General features: G+C 51.6%; 1 protein-coding gene across 1 annotated transcript in view; it reads left to right on the forward strand.

Moving 5' to 3' along the window:
- Positions 1-19591, forward strand: part of SLIT3 (slit guidance ligand 3) — a 593860-nt gene that overhangs the window by 568047 nt on the left and 6222 nt on the right. The window contains exons 31-36 of the mRNA XM_029941248.1: positions 5002-5139; positions 6907-7147; positions 8999-9129; positions 17094-17248; positions 18464-18749; positions 19564-19585. Of these exons, the coding sequence (XP_029797108.1) occupies positions 5002-5139; positions 6907-7147; positions 8999-9129; positions 17094-17248; positions 18464-18749; positions 19564-19585 (973 nt within the window). The remainder of the gene's footprint in view (positions 1-5001; positions 5140-6906; positions 7148-8998; positions 9130-17093; positions 17249-18463; positions 18750-19563; positions 19586-19591) is intronic.

Below are 19591 nucleotides of genomic sequence, written 5' to 3' on the forward strand. Positions count from 1 at the left end.
ACTCTGCCTCACATTGGGCCCTTTCCATTCTCCCTCTCATTCCCTCTCCTGATCTCTCTCTCTGCCTATTACTTGTTCATTAGCTTGTGCTTCTCTGTGTCTCTGACTAGTCATGGTCTAATTCTCTGTCTCACTTTCCCCGTGCACATGCTGCTGTCTCTTTGTGGTTATCTCTCTTTGTAGGTCTCTGTCTCTCTTCCTGTGTTGATAGACAGACAGAGATAAAAATATCCCCTCTTTTTTTACACCTCTCCTTCCCCTCCCCCTCCTTCCTACTCTCCCCACTCCTGCCCCCACCCCCTCACACCAGCATAGCTTTCCTTTCCAGAGCTAATTAATATAAGTAGAACAATCCCACAGATGATGCAGAGTCCAATGGTTATTTGATCACTTTCCTTGTGTGCATCCTTCCCAGTGTTGTGCCCTCTGTGGTTCCAGCAAGTTTGCCAGTTTATGCACCTGTGTGTGTTGGGGACAGGGGTCAGGGAGAGTGAGCACTGACTCAGTTCAGCAGCCACAGCCATTGGTGGAACGGTCTCAATGGTGAACAGCAGGGCCTATAGCAGCTAGGGGTGCCCAGAAGCAATTCTAAGGGTGAAGCAAGAGTCTGCTCAGGTGAGTGCACCAGTTCCAGAGCCTGGGACTCAAACAACACCCCTGGGAAATCACTGCTGGGCTCTGTCCCTACTTATTTCCTCCACCTTCCTTCATGAAAGTATGTGCCATTGCCTCTTCTAGAGAAAACCCTGAGACCCTTGAGTCCTGGGATTTTCTGACATCAGTAGGGACATCCCAGGGAGCCAAGAACAGTCTCCCCTAAACACTCTCCCAAAGCTGCCTTACACCCATAGTTGCTTCCCTTTGTCTCCAATAGACTCAGTCCAACACTGGAGGATGGGTGGAAGCCTCTGGCACCAGAAAGTTTGGGGGAGCAGGCAAAGACCAGAGAAGCTTGGAGAGACTCCAGATGAGCCTTCAGCAAAGACACCTGAAGTGACTCTACAGAGTCACCCCTAAAGATGAGGGTTGTGGGTCTGGAGCTTGAAGCCTATGCTGATGAGTCTTTAAAGAGAATCCTGACCAGCCTTTCATCCAGTAGCCTCTCCAGCCTCTGAAGGATGAAGCTCATGCTCTGGGTCTAAATGGCTCCAGGATCTGTCCTCAGTCTGAGTCTGTCCAGCAGTCTGAGTCTGTCATAAGGCAGAGAGTTCCCAGACCCCGGGGTTTTTGAGACTGTGATGCTGTACTGCAAAGCGTAATGCTTAATGGAAACCCTGGATTTTAGAAAGCCTGAGACTAATGACATCATAAAATCACAGAATCTTAGGAACTTAGGAACTCTGGACCCTTAGATTCATGAATCTCCAGGACTTGTACTAAAGAACTTAGGATCCTAGAATCTGAGAATTATGGGTCCTAGTTGTTTTCCCCTGGTGAGCCAACCCTTCAGACCTCAAATGCTCATTGTGGTGAGTGTAGTGGGTACTGTAAGAGGTGTTTGATTCCCTCCCTTTCAAGGCCCTTCCATGGACGGGGGGGGGGGGGGGGGAAATTTGCCACAAAACAAATGTTTAGAAAGAAGGAATTTCTGCAGCCCTCAGCTCTGGCTCTGAGTGACACTGGGGTGCTGAGGAGGGGAGAGAAACATCAAAGGATGGGTGAGATTTGAATGAATTGAGGAAGGGAGGGAGGGCCTCACCAATGGAAGAAGGATCTAGAGTAGGTGCAGGTGAGAGGGTGAGCATGTTTTATCTGGCGTTTTCCTTTCCTGTTTTGACATCTCAAATCTAGAGCTCATTACCAGGGAAAATGCAAGAGGCATGTTAGGGGCTCTGGCTTTGCTGAGAGCAAAGGAAACTTCAGTCCTTCCATGCATGCACCCTCATTCAAATCTCCCTTATCTGCTCTGGTCCCCTCTGAGAGGAGTCAGGTGGGCGCTTAAGTAGTTGAGTCACTGAAGTGTAAGTAAGGATGAGGGATGCCTCCCAATCCCCCAACCCCATTTTCCCACTCCAGGATTTGACTTCAACTCAGGGGTGCTCTTTAACTGAAGGAAGAGGTAAAGGAGAGGAAGAGATGCATAAAACACAAACTTGAACCCAAAGCACAGCAGGCTGGACTGACAAGCAGAGTGCCTTGGGTGTGCCTCCAATGGGCAGCGATAGTGACCAGGCACCTGAGCTGTGCCGAGGTGACAGAGCATCCCTAGCTGGAAAGGACATCAGTGGTGGTCTTCAAACCCAGAGGACGCTGGCTTGACTGAGCAGAGTGAGCCTGAAGACTGGTCAGAAGTGGTCCATCCAGGGTATAGGTCTGGGGCGGGGTGCCTGGACTTGGGACCAGAGACCTAAGCAGGGCCAGAGATCATGATCCTCCGGTACTTATTCCTAGACACCTCACTCCTCTTGAGTTCTAGGGGAATACAGAGTAGAAAGAATAAGGAATGGAGAAGGAAACCAGTTTTGCTTTCATATCCTGGAGATAATATATTTCTACACAGTGTCTCCTAGAATCTTGAAGAGGGCTACAGGCCAGCTCAACAATGTGAATTTTGTTTTATTAAAATGCATTTAGATAAAAAAAATCCCTTCTCCCAATGCAACATTTCCTAATTTTATCCCCCTCTTCTCCCCTCACCTCCCATCATCTACATCCCTAGGCAGGCAGCAGGGACAGTAACAAGAGACATGTAGTCGGTTCAACCTCTGCCCAAGTTTGAAAATGTTTATCCTTGAAGATTTCCTTATGTGATGTTTTAATGGGGCTTCAACGCAACATAACAGATAAAACTGTATAACTATCTGTGGTATAAACACTGAAATCATAATATACCAAAGCCCTGACAATAACGAAGAACACTCCCATGAACACTGAAAGTGACAGTGACAAAAACACAGATCATGATGATTAACATGCACTGAGGACATACTCTACGTCAGGCACACTGGCCTATCTCCTGTAATGCTCCACAACCTTTTTGGGTTTTTTAAATTTTTAAATGCTTATCTGATTTTGAGAGAGAGAGAGAGAGAGAGAGAGAGAGAGCCTGAGCAGGGGAAGGGCAGAGAGAGAGGGAGACACAAAATGTGAAGCAGGCTCCAGGCTCTGAGCTGTCAAACTCACAGACCTCAAGATCATGACCTGAGCCAAAGTCGGTCGCTTAACGGACTGAGTCACCCAGGCGCCCCAAGTGCTCGGTAATCTTGCTGTGGAAACAACTGTGTGCTTTCTCGGTGGGGGTGGAGGTGTGAGTTGAAGCAAGCTCCTTCAGCACACTCAGAAGCAGCTGGGGCTGCAAGTTGATTCGGGGACTCCTGATGTCCTGGAACCAAGCATGTCACTTGGTTACATCCCTTCATCCAGAATCAACAGGTCATACTCCTAACAGAATCGCACAAGCCTTACACCTTCAAAGAAAGGGAAAGGGGAAACATTTGAGAACACCAGGGAAAGCAGATTATACCACCAGACACTTCTCTTTGGCAGATGAAGAAATGTAGGGTAGATCCGTGCTATGGGAAGGGAGGTGTGTGAACCAATGAGATCAAAGGGCAGCTTGTTGGGAGCACTAATTCCCAGGCCCCACCCAACCCCACCCCCCAGAAGCTGTACTTTTACAGGATACCCAGGGGCTTTGTTTGAAAAGCACAGGTATGAAGAGGGCTGTAGCATTGACAGTCTCCACACCTCCATTGCTCCTTCTGCGCATCTGCATCTGGAGGAAGCGTGGCTTCCCTGATTTCTCATAAAGACTTCCTCAGCCACCTTGACTTCATGCCCAACAGGCTAGATTTTACTTTGCAAGTATTGAGCGGCAATTGTTGCCTTGGAGAGGCTCCTAGCACTTGAGTTGCTCTACCCGTACTCAGAATTCAGGAGACACAAAGACACATGCCTACAGGGGCCAGGCTCACCACTAGCAGAGTGTACTGAGCACATGCCCTGACAAAGCCTTGCCCAATCTGTTTCCTTAAAAGACTAGGATGGATTGTGGGCTCTGACATGAAAGTTCGCACCTTCAGGTGCAGCATAGGTCACGGATTTCAAATTTACCCTTCAAATAAGTAAAAGTGAACAGGTCAGATCTTAGCAGATTTCAGTTCTGAATGCAGGCTCAGTAAAATCCTCCGATTCTAGAACTTGTCCTCCTCCAGAGACACCCCTCCGACAAGTGGCTACCTAGCTCTGAATCTGCAGCACAAACCATGCTCTGTCAACCAACCCCAGCAACGCCAGGATCTACTTATGATTCCACTCTATCCACAACTGCAGGGGGAGGAGCAAGGTGGGGGAGGAGCAAGCAATGAGAAGGGGGAGGGAAGACCATCCCTTTGTCCTGATGTTTCCCAAGTCCGGCTCCCCTGTCCCGTATGTATTCAGAGGTCCTGCTTTTCTCTCCACCTTGGCCACCTGTCCCACCTTGCTCCTCTGCCCTGGATAGGCTGTGGTTATTATTTCTGTTCTGGCCAGTAGAATTCTGCGGGTGGGCCCAGAGAGGTGCGCAGGCCCCAGGCTGCTGGAGGCAGAAGAGCCAGGAAGTGTTTGTGTCCACACGTGCCTGTAGGTAATGCCGTGCCTTCAGAACTGTTTCCTGCTGGGTCTTCGGCACAGTGTCTCCCAGGCAGAGGAGCCCAGGCATGCATGTGCTGGGCGCACACTCAGGAAGGCCACATGTGAGGTGCACCCGTTCGTTGGGTGTGCGCCTGGGCCAGCAGGGCCGGTGGGGCAGGGGGAGGGTGCTGCAGTTCCCATCGGCTTCCCTGAGGAGCAGCACATCAGCAGCCCCCCACCGGCTCCTGAAAACAGGAGCCGCCACGTGGAGCAGGCAAACATCAACTTGCAGGGACCCAGAGCCATGGATGGCCAGTGAAGCTGACTGTGCGCCAGGATCTGGGGAACCCTTTAGAGTTGAGGACTTAGGAATGTGGGTAGAGAGAGAAGACAGGAGGCCACCTAGAGGCCGGCCAGGCACACCAACAGCCTTGCTCTGCTTTGTTCCAGGTGTGACTGTCTCCCTGGCTACAGTGGGAAGCTCTGCGAGGTGGACAATGATGACTGCGTGAACCACAGGTGCCGCCACGGGGCCCCGTGCGTGGATGGAGTCAATGGCTACACATGCATCTGCCCCCAGGGCTTCAGGTATGGTGGAGGGGCCCCCCAGGAAGGGGCATGCAGGCTGGCAACTGAGGAGCCAAGGCAGGCAGGGTGGAGACCACGCCCAGGCAGCCCTAGTCCTGGGCCTCCTGAGTCTCCTTAGAAGGTCAGCCCTTCCAATTCCAAGAGCAGATGTTGTCAACCCCAAGTTATAGATGGAGAGAAGAGCCATCCTGGTCCCCCATGTGGGAGTTGGACTTAGGGTCCAAGTCACATAATGTCAGGCTTGGGCATGATTCCTTCTAATGGAAGATGCCACTATCTTGGGGGCTCAGCTTACAGGTTAGGCATAGCCACACGATCACACTGGCAGGAATCTTTGGCTGGAGAAATAAACATTATCGTGCCCTAACGTGGAAAATTGGAGGTGAACGGGAGAGTTTGGGGTTAGTCACTGGAATCAGTGAAGCCAGAAAGGAAGGCGGGGATAGGAGGCACTGGCCAGGGGTCAGGAGAGGTCAGTGGGGTATATGGGAGAGGCTGGGTCCCAGCCCTAGCACCCACACTGCCTGGAAGGGAAGGGGGCACTGGAGGGGAGGCAGGGACCAGACCGGAGGTGGCAGGGGAGGGGGAGGCCTGGGGACAATTCCATGAACATCTGTACATGCTGCACGGCATAAATCCAACTATGCAAATGAGCCTTGGTCATAGACTCTGAGAAGGAACCATGGAGAAGGCCAGTTTTTCCAAAGCCTGATTGAGACCATGTTGAGGGTTGGGAATGTATAAATTCCTGAGGCCCACCCCAGAACTACTAAATTAGAATGGGGGTGGAAGGAAGGGACTGGGAATCTGCACTGTTTTTTTAAATGTTTTTAAATTGTGGTAAGATGTTCATAATGTAAAATTTACCACCTTAACCATTTTTACATGTACGGTTCAGAGGCGTTAAGTCCACTCCCATTTTTGTGCAGCCAATACCACCATCCGTCTCCAGAACTGTTTTAATCTTGCAAAACTGAAACTCCGTCCCCATTAAACACTAAGCCCCCCGTCCCCCCTCCCTATGGTCCCTGGCAACCACCATTCGACTTTCTGGTCCTATAAATTTGACTATTCTAAGAGCCTCATAAAAGTAGAACCACACAGTATTTGTGCTTTTGTGACTGCTTTATTTCACTTGGCATAATGGCCTCAGGGTTCATCCATGTCATAACAGATGTCAGAATGTCCTCCTTTTAAAAAAATTGTGTTAAGTTTTATTCATTTTTCAGAGACAAAGATAGAGCTTGAGAGGGGGAGAGGCAGAGAGGGAGAGGGAGACACAGAATCCAAGCAGGCTCCAGGCTCTGAACTGTCAGCACAGAGCCCGACGCAGGGCTTGAACCCACAAACCAAGAGATCATTACCTGAGCCAAAGTCAGACGCCTAACTGACTGAGCCACCCAGGCGCCCCAGAACGTCCTTCTTTTTTAAGGCTGAATCATAACCCATCGTATGCACGTGCCACGTTCTGTTTATCCACCCATCTGTGGATGGATGAGAATCTGCTGTTAACAAATTCATCCCAGGTGTTTCTGATGACACTGAAATTTGGGGACCAGCACTCTCGTCCAACCCTATTATTTTAAAAATGGGGACACTGGGGCTTAGAGAAGGAAAATGGCTTGCCCCAGTCGGTGACTGGGCTGGAACACTTCCCAGTTACCATCTTTATTCCCTCTCTCTGCTGCTGGCTCTTTGGCCCAAATAACTATGATTGTCTCCCCACACTGTTCTTTCCTCATCCCTCCTCCTCTCCCCTCCCCACAGCGGGCTCCTCTGTGAGCACCCCCCGCCCATGGTCCTGCTTCAGACCAGTCCCTGTGACCAGTATGAATGCCAGAACGGGGCCCAGTGCATCGTGGTGCAGCAGGAGCCCACCTGTCGCTGCCCCCCAGGCTTCGCCGGGCCGAGGTGCGAGAAGCTCATCACCGTCAACTTTGTGGGCAAAGACTCCTACGTGGAACTAGCCTCCGCCAAGGTCCGGCCCCAGGCCAACATCTCCCTGCAGGTGCGCCCCACCCGTCCCGCCCCCCAGACTCCAGTTGTTCTGAGAACAGCTGTTGTTCCACAGGCAGCTTTGACTGGCGTTCACCGCCAAGAGCAGTCCCCACTTCCAGCCTCTTCCGTTCATTTATCTAGAAAATTATATGTCAGACCCTGGGCTAACAATGGGGATTCAATGATGGATGAGACAGACAGACCCCCTTGTCCGGGGCAAGTTGATAAGCAGAGGGCCAGTGGCAACTCTAGGTGTTGTGGGAGCACATAGGTTGGACGGCGCTCCCTCGCCTGCTGGAAAAAATGCGGAGGTGGTGGTAACTAGGCTGAGATCTGCAGGATGAGTAGGAGTTTGCCTGGAGAAGGCCGGAAGAGTGAGGGGCTCACAGAGCAGGATGAAGAGGCGATGCCATGCAACCTGAGATCAGCATGTGCAAAGGCCCAGAGGCACAAACAAGCAGGGCACTTTTCAGGGAATGAAAAACCACTTAGTAGGAACCAAATTCTTTTCCAACTAACTTCTTTCAGGTTCCTTACCTGTGGACCTCAGCAAATGTATTCCAAAATGCATTTCTGAGTGACCTAAATGCCACTGGGAAGGGTGGAGCACGAAGGTGTGTGGCTGAGAAGGAGCAGGCCCCGGCCTCTAGGCTTGCTGGGGAGGAAGACCCCAGAGACCCAGCTAGAGGCTGCAGCCCAGTGAGTGGCCTCTGCCACAGGGCACCCCCGAGGGCCCCGCTCTCCTTCTGGTCATGGACACGCTAGCCCAGCTTTAAGCTTATGGTGAAAATATTTATTCAACACAGATCTGGTGCATGCCTCTGTGTGCCATGCACCATTGCAGGTACTGGGGCTGCAGACATGCACAGAAAGTTCAAACTGCCTCACCTTGTGGAGCCTCCAGTCCAGTGGGCAGGCGTCTGAGATGAGGTTTGACCCTGACCCCCCCCCCACACACACACACACACGCATGCACGCACGCGCGCTCTGGCTCTATCAGCCCCTCCTGGGTCCTCCTCATTGCCCTCCTCCCTTCCTCCCTGCACCACACCGACCCGGGGACCCGAATGTTGGGTCCCAGCTAGCCAGAGCAGCACCTGTGCCCCAGAGGTCCGGAGGGCCCATCAGACCGCCTGCTCCATCTCCGTTCCCTCAGGCTGCACTCGTGCTGGGCGGTGGGAGCGCACAGGCTAGCAGAACCCAGCCCTGCGGCGGGGCGCGCCCTCTGAGCAGCAACTTCTGAAACAAGTCTCTCTCGGCCTTGGCAACACATTAGAGTCACCTGGAGAATGTATAAAATTATCTTTGCCTGCCCCCTCCCCCACATTGAGAGTCATATGTAGTTGGTTTGGGGTGAAGCCTAGACAATGGTGTTTTTAAAAATTCCCCAGATGACGCAACACAGCGCCTAGTTCATAGTAAATACTGAATGAAATGGTAATTGTTAGCATCTGGTTTATGATAGTGATTATACTTTATACAGAGACTGAGGCTTTCAGAGGGGCAAGGATTTGGGTGGGATCACATTGTATGACGGTGGGAGAGGCCAGATTAGAGCTTGAGGCTACACACACACACACACACACACACATAATATGTATATTTTTATCTTCTGTGTAACAATATGTGTTTACATAAACCAAGTGGCACAAAGTGGGTGCTCAGTAAATATTTATTGAATTGTCCAATCAGCATATACTTATATGCCCTCTTAGAAATTTCCAGACCAGACAGAGGAAGAAATAAGGACATGAACTCAGATCTGGGGTCCATTCAGCAGGTGCCATCTGGAAGAGGTCTCTGGGAGATGGGGTTGGGGAGGCTAGTCCTGAGGGGAGCCCTAACCCACATGCCTCTCCAGGTGGCCACTGACAAGGACAACGGCATCCTTCTGTACAAGGGGGACAATGACCCCCTCGCGCTGGAGCTGTACCAGGGCCACGTGAGGCTCGTCTATGACAGTCTGAGCTCCCCGCCCACCACGGTGTACAGGTAAGAACACAGCCCCTCCCATCAATGCACAGTAGCCCCGCGTCTTCCCGCCTGCTTCCCACCCTGGGAGAAGATGCGTCTTTGCTCTGGCCCCCCACCCCCTCCGCGCGTGTGCGCACACACACTCACACACACTCAGAGACTGGTGGGAGGGAGAGGGCGGTGCTGGAGGAAGAGGCAGGAGATGAAGGCTGACCCCACCAGGAGATGACACTTGATTACCATAAGATAAATGGCCAGCTGGCTACCGTGCAGGAGCTGTGTGTGCCAATGGGAATGAGGCTGCTTAATGAGGTGCCCTTTTCAAAATGTCATCCTCATCTTTTATTAGTTTAAGAAAGAAAACGGGGAGATTAGCATGCAACTCAAGCGGAAGGAATTCCAGAGCACCGAGGGCGCAGGACTATTCCTTAAGTGACTTTCAAACTATTCTGAAGGCTGGTTTTCCCTAAACTTGTCTTTCCAATAGTCACCCTGAGGTTTACAAAAAGATTGTAAAACTGTGGTGGGTCAGCTATACCCACCTGTTACTTAGCAGGCTACTTTACATCAGCTTTCAATGTGCTCACTCTTTACATTTACATCTTTACAAAAAATATCTGTGAAATCGCAGATATGCTAGCTCGATGCTAGCTTTGTTTCTACTTCTCATACTAAACATAAAAAAATCACTTATAAATATTTTGTGATAATTATAAATGTAGCCATTAAAGTGAGAAATGTTTGTGTTACACCTAAAAAATCACATAAAACTGCCTGTGGCCAGAGAGCCACTCCTTGGGAGCAGAGCACAGTGCGTGAGGGGGGCCCGCGTCCCGAGGCCGGCCTTGCCCCTCTGGAAGCAGGAGCACATTGGTTAGGATTGGGGAAGAGTAGCAGTTTTCAGACTAAATCGTTTATTCAATCAAAACTTTTCTATTGAACTCAAGAATATTAAATCCACCGGTTTAAACCAGTGGTTCTCAAAGTGTGGTGCCAGGGTGGCACAACGCACCCAGGAACTTGCGAGACGGGCGCATTTTCAGACCTCACCCCAGACCTACCGACAGAAGCTCTGGGGTCGGGCCCAGCCATCTGCTGTAAGGAGCTTCCAGGTGGTTTTATGTGCAAGCCTGAGAAGTGCCAGCTCACACAGGAAGCCTTCCTGGAGGAGCCCTTTACGATGGGTCTTGATGAGAGGGTAGGATTTAAATGAGCAGGAGAACAGGTGGGCAAGCAGGCTGAGGGAACATCACCAACTAGCCGAAAGGATATTCAGGGGGTTCGACCAGAGCAGGGCTGGGCGGAGGGATCGCTGGCCAGGGTAGGACAGTTGGGTACAATGGACTCCAGGAGGAGCTGTCCCCAGTGGCATCATGAGTTCCCTGGAGTCAGGGCCTCCCAACATCTGTGTTTCTGGAGCCGCTGGTCACAGGCCAAGTGGACGGAGGCCCTGGGAGCAGGGCCCAGGGCAGCCTGACACAGTCCGTGATGTCACACACCTCCGAGTTCAAACACGTTATCTGACCTCTTGCCTCAGTCTCCTCCTCTGTGTACTGTGGATAATAGGATGTACTGGGGGGGGGTGATGTTGAGGGTTGGGGGATGAGAAAGTGCTTGGCAAGTTGAGCCTTTACGTGAGCATGTGGAGGACAGAAGGTGGCAGCCGGGCTTCGGGAAGGGCTGGGCTCTGTCCAGAGTTTGGAGCCCGTCCCAGCAGCCCAGCGCTCCCCCACACTGACGGTAGCTGCTGGGGGTGGTTTGGTAAAGGGGTGCTGTTGTTGGGAAGAGTGCTGGGACGTTTGGGGGCTGCCTGGATCAGGATGGAGGAATGAAATAGGAACCCGGACAACTGTTCTCTCCCACAGCCCTTGTCAGGGAGTCAGTTGGCTGAGGGTTAACAGGGGGCCCGGGGAGACCCCAGGCTCTGTCTCTTACCCACGGGAGGAGCCAGTGAAGAATGGCCAGGCTCACATGCGAAGCCTAGTGACAGACCCTTAATGCCCTTCAGCTCTCAATCCTGAAGGGCCCAAGTCTCCAGAGATCCCGTTACTTAAAATTGGTTTGCTTCCAGCCTTGTGTGGCAGCGCTGGCTTTGCCCCAGTAGTGCACTCTTTCACTCAGCAAGCCTCTCCCAGGCACCTTGTGTGGGCCAGGTCCTGGGCTAAGTGTGGGGGACCCACAGTTAAACAAAACACAGGCCAGAGAGAAGCAGGTGTGTAAACAAGCAATAGTCACACGGGCAGAATAAAACAGGTCTTGTGGAAGATGTTGTGCATGCTGTGGGAGCAGACATTTCTGCTTGGAGGACCAGGGAAGGCTCCCTGGAGGAAGTGGTAATGTTTGAGATGAGGCTTCAGCTATGGCTGACAAGCATTTCCACAGGTGGAGAAGTGAGAAGGCCCTGGGCCAGGGAGGCCCCATCAGTAGGCACAGAAGCCACACTGTGGGGACTGGGGTTACTGGAGGGCACAGGATCACTCTGGTGACCTCTGGCCACCTAGGAAGGCCTTCTTAGCCTCAGGGCCAGGGTGCCAAGCCCAAGGTGATAGATAATCAGGGAAGCTTGCAAAATTCTGCCCACTGAGGCCCCGCGGACAGCCCCAGAGTGAGAATGAACCACCAGTGCCCCCAGCAGGGAACTTGAGGTCTGGAATAGCAGGATTCTGAGCCTCCTCTATGTGGGCACCTGGTTTGATTCACCTGTCCAGCGACAGTCACAGGGGGTGCTGGCACTTCAAGGTTCGACCCCAGGCTCCAGGGCAAATATACAGAAAAGCCTGTCTTTGCCCCTGCCTGTGCCCGAATGGGAACAGGCTGCACTGTTCTGCAGTTCTGAGACTTGTAGGGGTACTTCAGGCACTTTTTCCTACCTGCGAGGCCAAGGGGCCAAGTCAGGGACCCGACCTGCGGTCTCCATGGGAGTGAGAGGACTATGGCGGCCTGGAGAGCACTGGCCTTGTCCGAAGGGACAGCAGACCTCTGCTCCCACAGATGCTGCCACGTGGGAATGCAGATCATCAAGGAGCACTAGAAACCCGGGGTTTCCATGTGAAATAGCTCAGTGTTCAAAGGTTGGCCAAACACCACAGGGAGCTCTGTTTGGCCCGTTGTGCATGCTCCCTGCGTCCTAATTACCACAGTCCCATCCACTGCCATGGTCTTTGTCTCACTTGCTCCTCACCACAAGCCCCAGGGTAAGCGTCATCACTCCTATTCTAGGGATGAGAAACATGATGCTCTGATGAAGTCTTTGGCCCCAAAGCACACAGGCCAGTAAGTGGTGGAGCGGGGATTCAAACCCAGGTCAGGCTCCCACCAGAACCCACTTTCCCGCTGTGCTGGGGCATGGAGGCTAGAGCAAGAGAGAGTGGGGCCCTGGTGCTTCAGGAGTGGGGGAGTTGCTGCTCTTGAGGTCTCTGTGGCTTAACTGAAATCCCAGGGACTATTTGATCCTGTGAGACTCTATTGCCACCTAGTGGCCACAACTCAGCACCCAGGTGAGCAGGCCCAACAGCACCTGGAGGAACAACCCAGTTCGTCCCCCAGTGGAGTGTGGTCCATGACTTAGGAGCTTGCGTTTCAGCCTGCCTCCACCACTTCCACTTAAAGTCTTTGAGCTGGACACCTTAAGTCTCGGAGCCTTAGCCCTCTTATCTCTAAATGGAGAAAAAATTGTACTTCCCGTATTAGGGCTGTTAGGGTTAAATGAGAACGTAGGTCAAGTGCTTGGCACAGAGTAGCACAGTGCAGAGCCCTGTAAAGCACCCAACACACTCCCACCGTTGATATTAAAAGCAGAGGAGCACTCCACACATGCTCCTGCCGGTCCCACACAGGAGCCACCCAGCTAGCTCAGTCACCTCCAGGGCTCTCTGCCTCCCACTGGACGCTGGTCCAGGTGGCCCAGTGAATACTAAGGAAGGCTCTCAAAGCCCACTGGCTTCCCTGTAATCCCTGAGTATCTCTCCAGGAAACTAATTATCGGGCTTGGAACCACAGTGGGATCATTTCTTTTAGAATTAACAGCAGGAAGTTTGGGTTGGGTTGGTTGGTTTTTGTTTTTTGTTTTTTATCCCAATCTTTTTTCTTATATCAGCAGAATCATTTTTCTCATTATATAATTCATAGGGCAAGATTTAAGAGTGGGGAAAAAAGTAAGTAGAAGGAGCCACCTGATTTGTGAGATGGCGGTGAGAAATCATAGCCTGCAGCACCGCCTACCCCAAACCTTCAGGGACCTATGGTTTGAACACCACTGGCTTCAGGCATCATTTCCAGGAGACCCTAATAAAGATGTGCCAGGAAGGCAATCTGTCAACCCATGAGCACCTACTGCCATGGATGGGAGGTTTGGATTTGGAATCCGTAGTGACTTTGAAGCTCAGTTCCACCACTTTCTAGCAATGTGACCTTGGCCAAGTTACTTAGGTTGCCACTCTATAAAATGGGGCTCTCGTGAGTGTGTTCCTGAGAGATGGTTATAAGCCAGTGGAAGCAGACAGAAACCCAAAGCCTGGGCAGCTGGAAGGTTGAGAATCAGCAGAAGAGCTCTGCCAGGGTCCACTAACCTCCCCAACTTTGTCCCTCCTGCCACACCCAGCTCCTTCAAGTCCAGGATCAGGGTGGAGGGAATCATCATTCCACCTTCGAGTACTTGCCAGGTATCAAGGGCCCTGTGTTGTCAGTCAAAACTCAGTGAGGTCAGCGTCATCACCATCCCCATAGCCTGTCAGTGGGCTTGCCCAGGGTCCCTCAGCTGGAGGACCCAGTGTGATACCAGATCTCTCCAACTCCTGAGCATGAACTAGCTGAAGAGTATAGAGGAAGGAGCCTTATGGGAGTCAGGAGAGGCCCTCTACAGCGCTAAGTGCCTAGGGCGCCGGGGGGTCTAGCACTTAACTGGGGGCAGGAAGGGTGGCCTCACGGTCCTCTCTGCTCCTGCGGCTCCTGCCAAACCACTGCCTCCAGGCCAGGACCCTCCATAGAGGAGCACCAGGGCCTGGATCAGCGCCTGGGGCGCAGGAAAGAGAAGGAACAGACTTGGAGCCCGTGGCCAGGAGGGGTTACACACACACAGTGGTGTGTTTGCTCACTGTGTCTGTGTGTTTATAATGGGATAGCGGCTGCCTCAGACTCCCTGAAGTATAATATTGGAAGAGAAGGCAAACACCACCCACCCAGAGCGGCAGCCTCTCTACAGCAGCTTCTCTGACAGGTTGGCTGCCCAGCCTTAGTTACACACTTCGGGAGATTGGGAGCTCTTTCAGGACACCATCAATTTACCAAATGGTTTAGGGATACAGCTGCATGTTCTTGCATGTATGTTTAAAAAACTGTGTTAGGACTCAAGGTCAGAAGTTTGTGGTCTCTGCACACCATCCCTCCTGCCCTCCCCCCCCACACCATCGTCAACTCATCTGGGGGGGGTACAGGTCTCTGCCTTATCCTCAGCTCACTACGTAGAGCAGCTGGGAGCTACTAAAATACAACAGCCACATCTTCTCTGGCTTCTGGACTCCCCATCACAAATGAGATCTTCCAATGGGCTCTTAGCTACCACTGCAGCCCCCACTGCCCTGTTTCTTGACCCGACCGGACACGAATATGTTGGTGGTTTGATTTAGAGGAGAGGCCAAGGAAATGTGAGCTTTGTGATGGTACAGGTCTGTACTGTTTGCCACCAAACGCCAGTACTTGGGACAATGTGTCAAGCAGACGTTCGGTGGGGTGGGTGGGTAAGTGGATGGATGGGAGATGAGTGCTTGGAAGCATAGATGGTGGATGGATGATAGGTCGATGGGAGAGTAGAGGAAGTTCATGATGGGCTTGGGAAGGTCCTGCACACCCCCTCAACCAGCACGTTCTTCCAGAGATCAGCACAAGAGCAGGAGTCCCGAGGCTTGCGGGCAACGGTTGGTTCTTGTTAATACTCTGACACTAGTGATGACGACTCATTTTCTCAGTAATTTACAGTCTAAATTACAGAGTCTTGAAAGCACTTTCAAGTACCTCCTCCGACTGTATCGTGGCAGTAATTCTGTCAGGTCCTTCTTCCCCTTTTACAGATGAGGAGACGGAGACCAGAGGGGCTCTGTTTGAGTGGCCACAGTTCTGCCTAATAAGGGGCTAGGACAGACTCCACCCCAACCCGATTTATCCTCTCGTCTCCCAAGCGTTTCCCTCACCTCTTTGCTGAGATTTCTAACTCCAGGTCAGTCACTGAAGCTGCCCCTGCCTGCCAGGTAATCGGTGCCACGGATCCTCTGGCTGGAGCCAGTTTACTGGGGATTCATCAGGGAGACTTCGAGGGGGCAGGGGGAGCCTTCATATCCACCACCCACATCTGAAGGGAGGGGACAGAGTTCAGCAGCCTCTTCAGAGAGCCATTTCCAGGGAAGGAGTACCATATCCCCAAATATCTTCCCTCTCCAGCCCCAGCTGAGTATCAAGTAGTGGAAAGAGCAGAACTTTGTGGAGTCGAATGTTTTGCCTATAAATTCTATCTCTGGAGGTAGATGAGCTGGATGACCTCAAACAAATCCCTTAATCTCTCTGGGCCTCAGTCATCTTATCTGTGAAATGGGATGTCTGAAACGACTTCACAGAATTATGGCGAGGTTCAAATAACAGAGAACCATTTAGCCTTGTGTCTCATAGGCCCTCAGCGAGTGCCTGCTGGTGCTGAGGGCGGCAATGGAAACGGGCGCGCATGTGGGCTTTGAGGCTAGATGCACCTCAGTGTACTTCTCTAGTCTCTGGCTTATTAGTTGTGGGGCCTTGGGAACATTATTTAACCTCCCTAAATTTCTGTTTCCTTATTTCCATAATTCTGTAAACATGTGAAGCAGTGTTGCAGTATTATTAATCCAAATATGGTGTGCATGCTTCTGGAGGTGCAGGAGACAAATTAGGTGGGATAAAGACAAACTATTGACATTTTTTTCAGTTTTTTAAATGTTTATTTAATTTTGAGAGAGAGAGAACAAGAGTTGGGAAGGGCAGAGAGAGAGGGGGAGACACCGAATCTGAAGCAGGCTCCATGCTCTGAGCTGTCAGCACAAAGCCTGGTACGGGGCTCGAACCCACAAACTGCAAGATCATGACCTGAGCTGAAGTAGAAAGCCTAACCAACGGAGCCACCCAGGCGCCCCCAAACTATTGACATTTTTCATATGTATTAGGAAAAATGTATCACGTTGAAATAGTCTTTTCATGGACAGTATTCCTTAGAAGAGCATTAGCCTTATTATATCCTTACTGATGTTTAAGGGAGGAAATGGAGCAACGGAAGAAAAATTTGTTCAGCAAATGATGGTCCTAGTGGCATATAGTAGAGCAAAAATTGAGAAGGCTGTCTGAGGATAGAGTTTGCTTAGCTCTGTAAAATGCTGGAAAGGAATGCAAATGATAACCAAACACTACCTGCCTCTAGACTGGATCTTGTACTGGAAGGGGGAAAATGCTATAAAAAACATTATTGGCTCCACTGAAAAATTAAAATTCAGATGGATTAGATACAAGTATGGAATCAGTGTTAAATTACCAAAGTTGAGAACGGCACTGTGCTTACGTAGGAGAGTATCTGTGTCCTTAGGAAATGCACACTGAGAATCCAGGGGTAAAGGGTGAGGTATGTAACTTTTTTTGCGTATGTATGCATATATGTATATACATGTATGTGTTTACATGTGTGTATATGGAGATATGAGATTAGATGTGGAGAGGGGAACCAATAAAGCAAATGGGACTAATAGGAGAATCTAAAAGTAGAACAAGTATTCTCTGTTCTATTTTTGCAGCTTATTTAACTAACTATAGAAATGATCCCTGAAAGTATAGTCTTTATTTGCAGCTTAAAGTTTGAAGTTATTTCCAAGTGAAAACTAAAACAAAATGCAAGTAATGCTGGCCAAGTTCACAGCCCAGGGCCTGCAGAAGGCACACAGCAAACCCTCTGATTCTCTCCCCCTCTTTTTGCTCAGTGTAGAGACAGTGAATGATGGACAGTTTCACAGTGTGGAGCTGGTGATGCTAAATCAGAGCTTGAACTTGGTCGTGGATAAAGGAGCCCCTAAGAGCCTGGGAAAGCTCCAGAAGCAGCCAGCAGTAGGCATCAACAGCCCCCTCTACCTCGGAGGTAAGGCTCTTCTCCCCTCCCATCCCCACCACCTCCACCTCCCACAGACCCTCTGTGCTAGGTACCCACACTCAGGCCCACTGGCTGGGGTTCCCCTGCTCTCAGCATCCACCACCAAAGCAAATCAGGGAAGGCTTCCTGGAGGAAGTGACAAGCTGATCCCTAAAAGGTACACAGCCAGATCATGGGGAGGAGAAGAGGAAAGGAGAGGAGACAGGGCTCCTTCTAGGAAGGACAAGTGGTTCAGGAAGGATGGTAGGAAGAGGCAAAGATGGAATAGAGAAGGAGGAGATGGAGGCAGAGTCCAGGCCCCATGATCTGCAGGGGTCACGTTCCCTCGGCTCTGCCACCACCTCAGACATGATGAGGCCAGGTGATGCATGTACCACATGTTTGAGATTAAAGTCCTAGTAAGGCCAAAAAGAGAAGTAGCCACTGGTCTGGCAGAGCCTGGACCTGAATGGCAGCCAAGGACCTATAGTTGTCAATGGGTTTTGTGTTAAAAAAAAAAAAAAAAAAAAAAAAAAGATTATATATATATAAAATCTATATATAAAATCACCAAAGCAGCTTGTTCAGCACAGAGATTCCCGAGACCTCCCTGCCAAGGAGTCCCCCTTGAGGGGCCCAGGAATCTGTATTAACAACCAGTGCAGGTGCCAGGGGTCCAGGGAAAGCCCTCAGTCAAGGATGGTCCCAGAAGGGACCCAGTTTGTCCCCCTGTGAAGATCCCCAAAGTTGCACAGATCGAGGCTGCTCGCCCAGGCCCCTTCCCTCCCAAACTCCAGCTCTCCAGCCCGGTGCTGCGCAGGGTCAGGGGGCCCTGGCAGGGACAGCAGAGGAATGGGAGGCACCATCCATTCCCTGCCTAGTCGGGTGGGCCTCCTCCACCAGCTAGTGTGGCCCTGTGACTAGCCAGGTCTTCTTTTTCCAGCGAAGCCCAAAACAGATTTTTATGGGAAATTTTCTATATTTAAAAGGCTGGCAACAAAGTCACACTTTTTTAAAAGTCAAGGTATAGGACAGAGGGCACAAGTCCTTGTGTAGACAAGGTCGCAGGTTTGGGGTCCATTCCCTTAATCTGAACAGCAGAGGTCCGAAGCTATGAGCGCTTAATGGTGAGCATGTAGAGACCTCCTTCTGGCTCTGAGGGGAGGTCTGGACTGGCAGGCAGGGGAGGGTCCTCAGGCGGCTGTACTGGCGCCCCTCCCCCAGGCATCCCCACCTCCACGGGCCTCTCAGCCCTGCGCCAGGGCACAGACCGGCCGCTGGGCGGCTTCCACGGCTGCATCCACGAGGTGCGCATCAACAACGAGCTGCAAGACTTCAAGGCCCTCCCGCCGCAGTCCCTGGGGGTCTCGCCAGGCTGCAAGTCCTGCACTGTGTGCAAGCACGGCCTGTGCCGCTCTGTGGAGAAGGACAGCGTCGTGTGTGAGTGCCACCCGGGCTGGACCGGCCCGCTGTGTGACCAGGAGGTCCAGGATCCCTGCCTGGGCCACAGGTCAGTGTCTGAGAGCCTAGACTCCCTGCATGGATTCAGTCCCTGCCCCCATCCCTTCCCCACCTAAAAAGTGGCACTGATAAAAGCTGAAGGGATCGTGGTCAGACTGTACACAGGACCTGTGTAAGTATGACTGCTTCAGGAGCTTACACAGTCAAACAGCAGGTCCCACTCAGAGCCCTCAGCGTGTGAGGACCTCGCTGAGAGCACCTGACTCTGTCAAGTGACCTTTAGAGCCTGTCTAGAGCCACGGCACGCACCTATGTGACTCTGGGCAGATTATGCACCCCAGTAGGCATTTGGCTCGGCAGGCGGAATGAGGGTGAATTTCAGCCTCAGCTTCTCTATCTAGGAGATGCGTATAAGACTATCTTCTGAATAGACGCAGCAGAGGAGAGGTGAGTGTAGAAAATAAGAATGATGCCAGGTGTAAAGCACTTATCTCAATGCCTGGCGGTGGTGGTAGTGGTGGTGGTATAGTGCCACTGCTACCGGTTAAGACAGAGCAACTAAAATATTTAGAGAACACTCAGCTGCTTCTGAGCTGTGACCTGCCGCTCGGGTATGCGAGTTCTAATGCCTGGAAAACAGCTGGCAGTGGAGTTTGGGTGATGGGAGCCTCCAGCTGTGGCAGAGTAAGAAAAGACGACGCTCAGCCGCTGGGCTAGCAGAAGACAGACGTGGGAGGGAGAAGACCTAAGGTTCCGCAGCTCTGGGCCCGCTGGCCGGAGCCTACTCCTGGCTGGGCTGGACTGGACAGAGAGCCTCCAGCAGCACTGTCTCTGCCCCTTCTCACTCTCTCCTCTGCCAACAGCTGCTACCATGGGAAATGCGTAGCAACC

This window comes from Suricata suricatta, chromosome 6 (assembly GCF_006229205.1).
Source record: "Suricata suricatta isolate VVHF042 chromosome 6, meerkat_22Aug2017_6uvM2_HiC, whole genome shotgun sequence".
NCBI classification, from domain to species: domain Eukaryota; kingdom Metazoa; phylum Chordata; class Mammalia; order Carnivora; family Herpestidae; genus Suricata; species Suricata suricatta.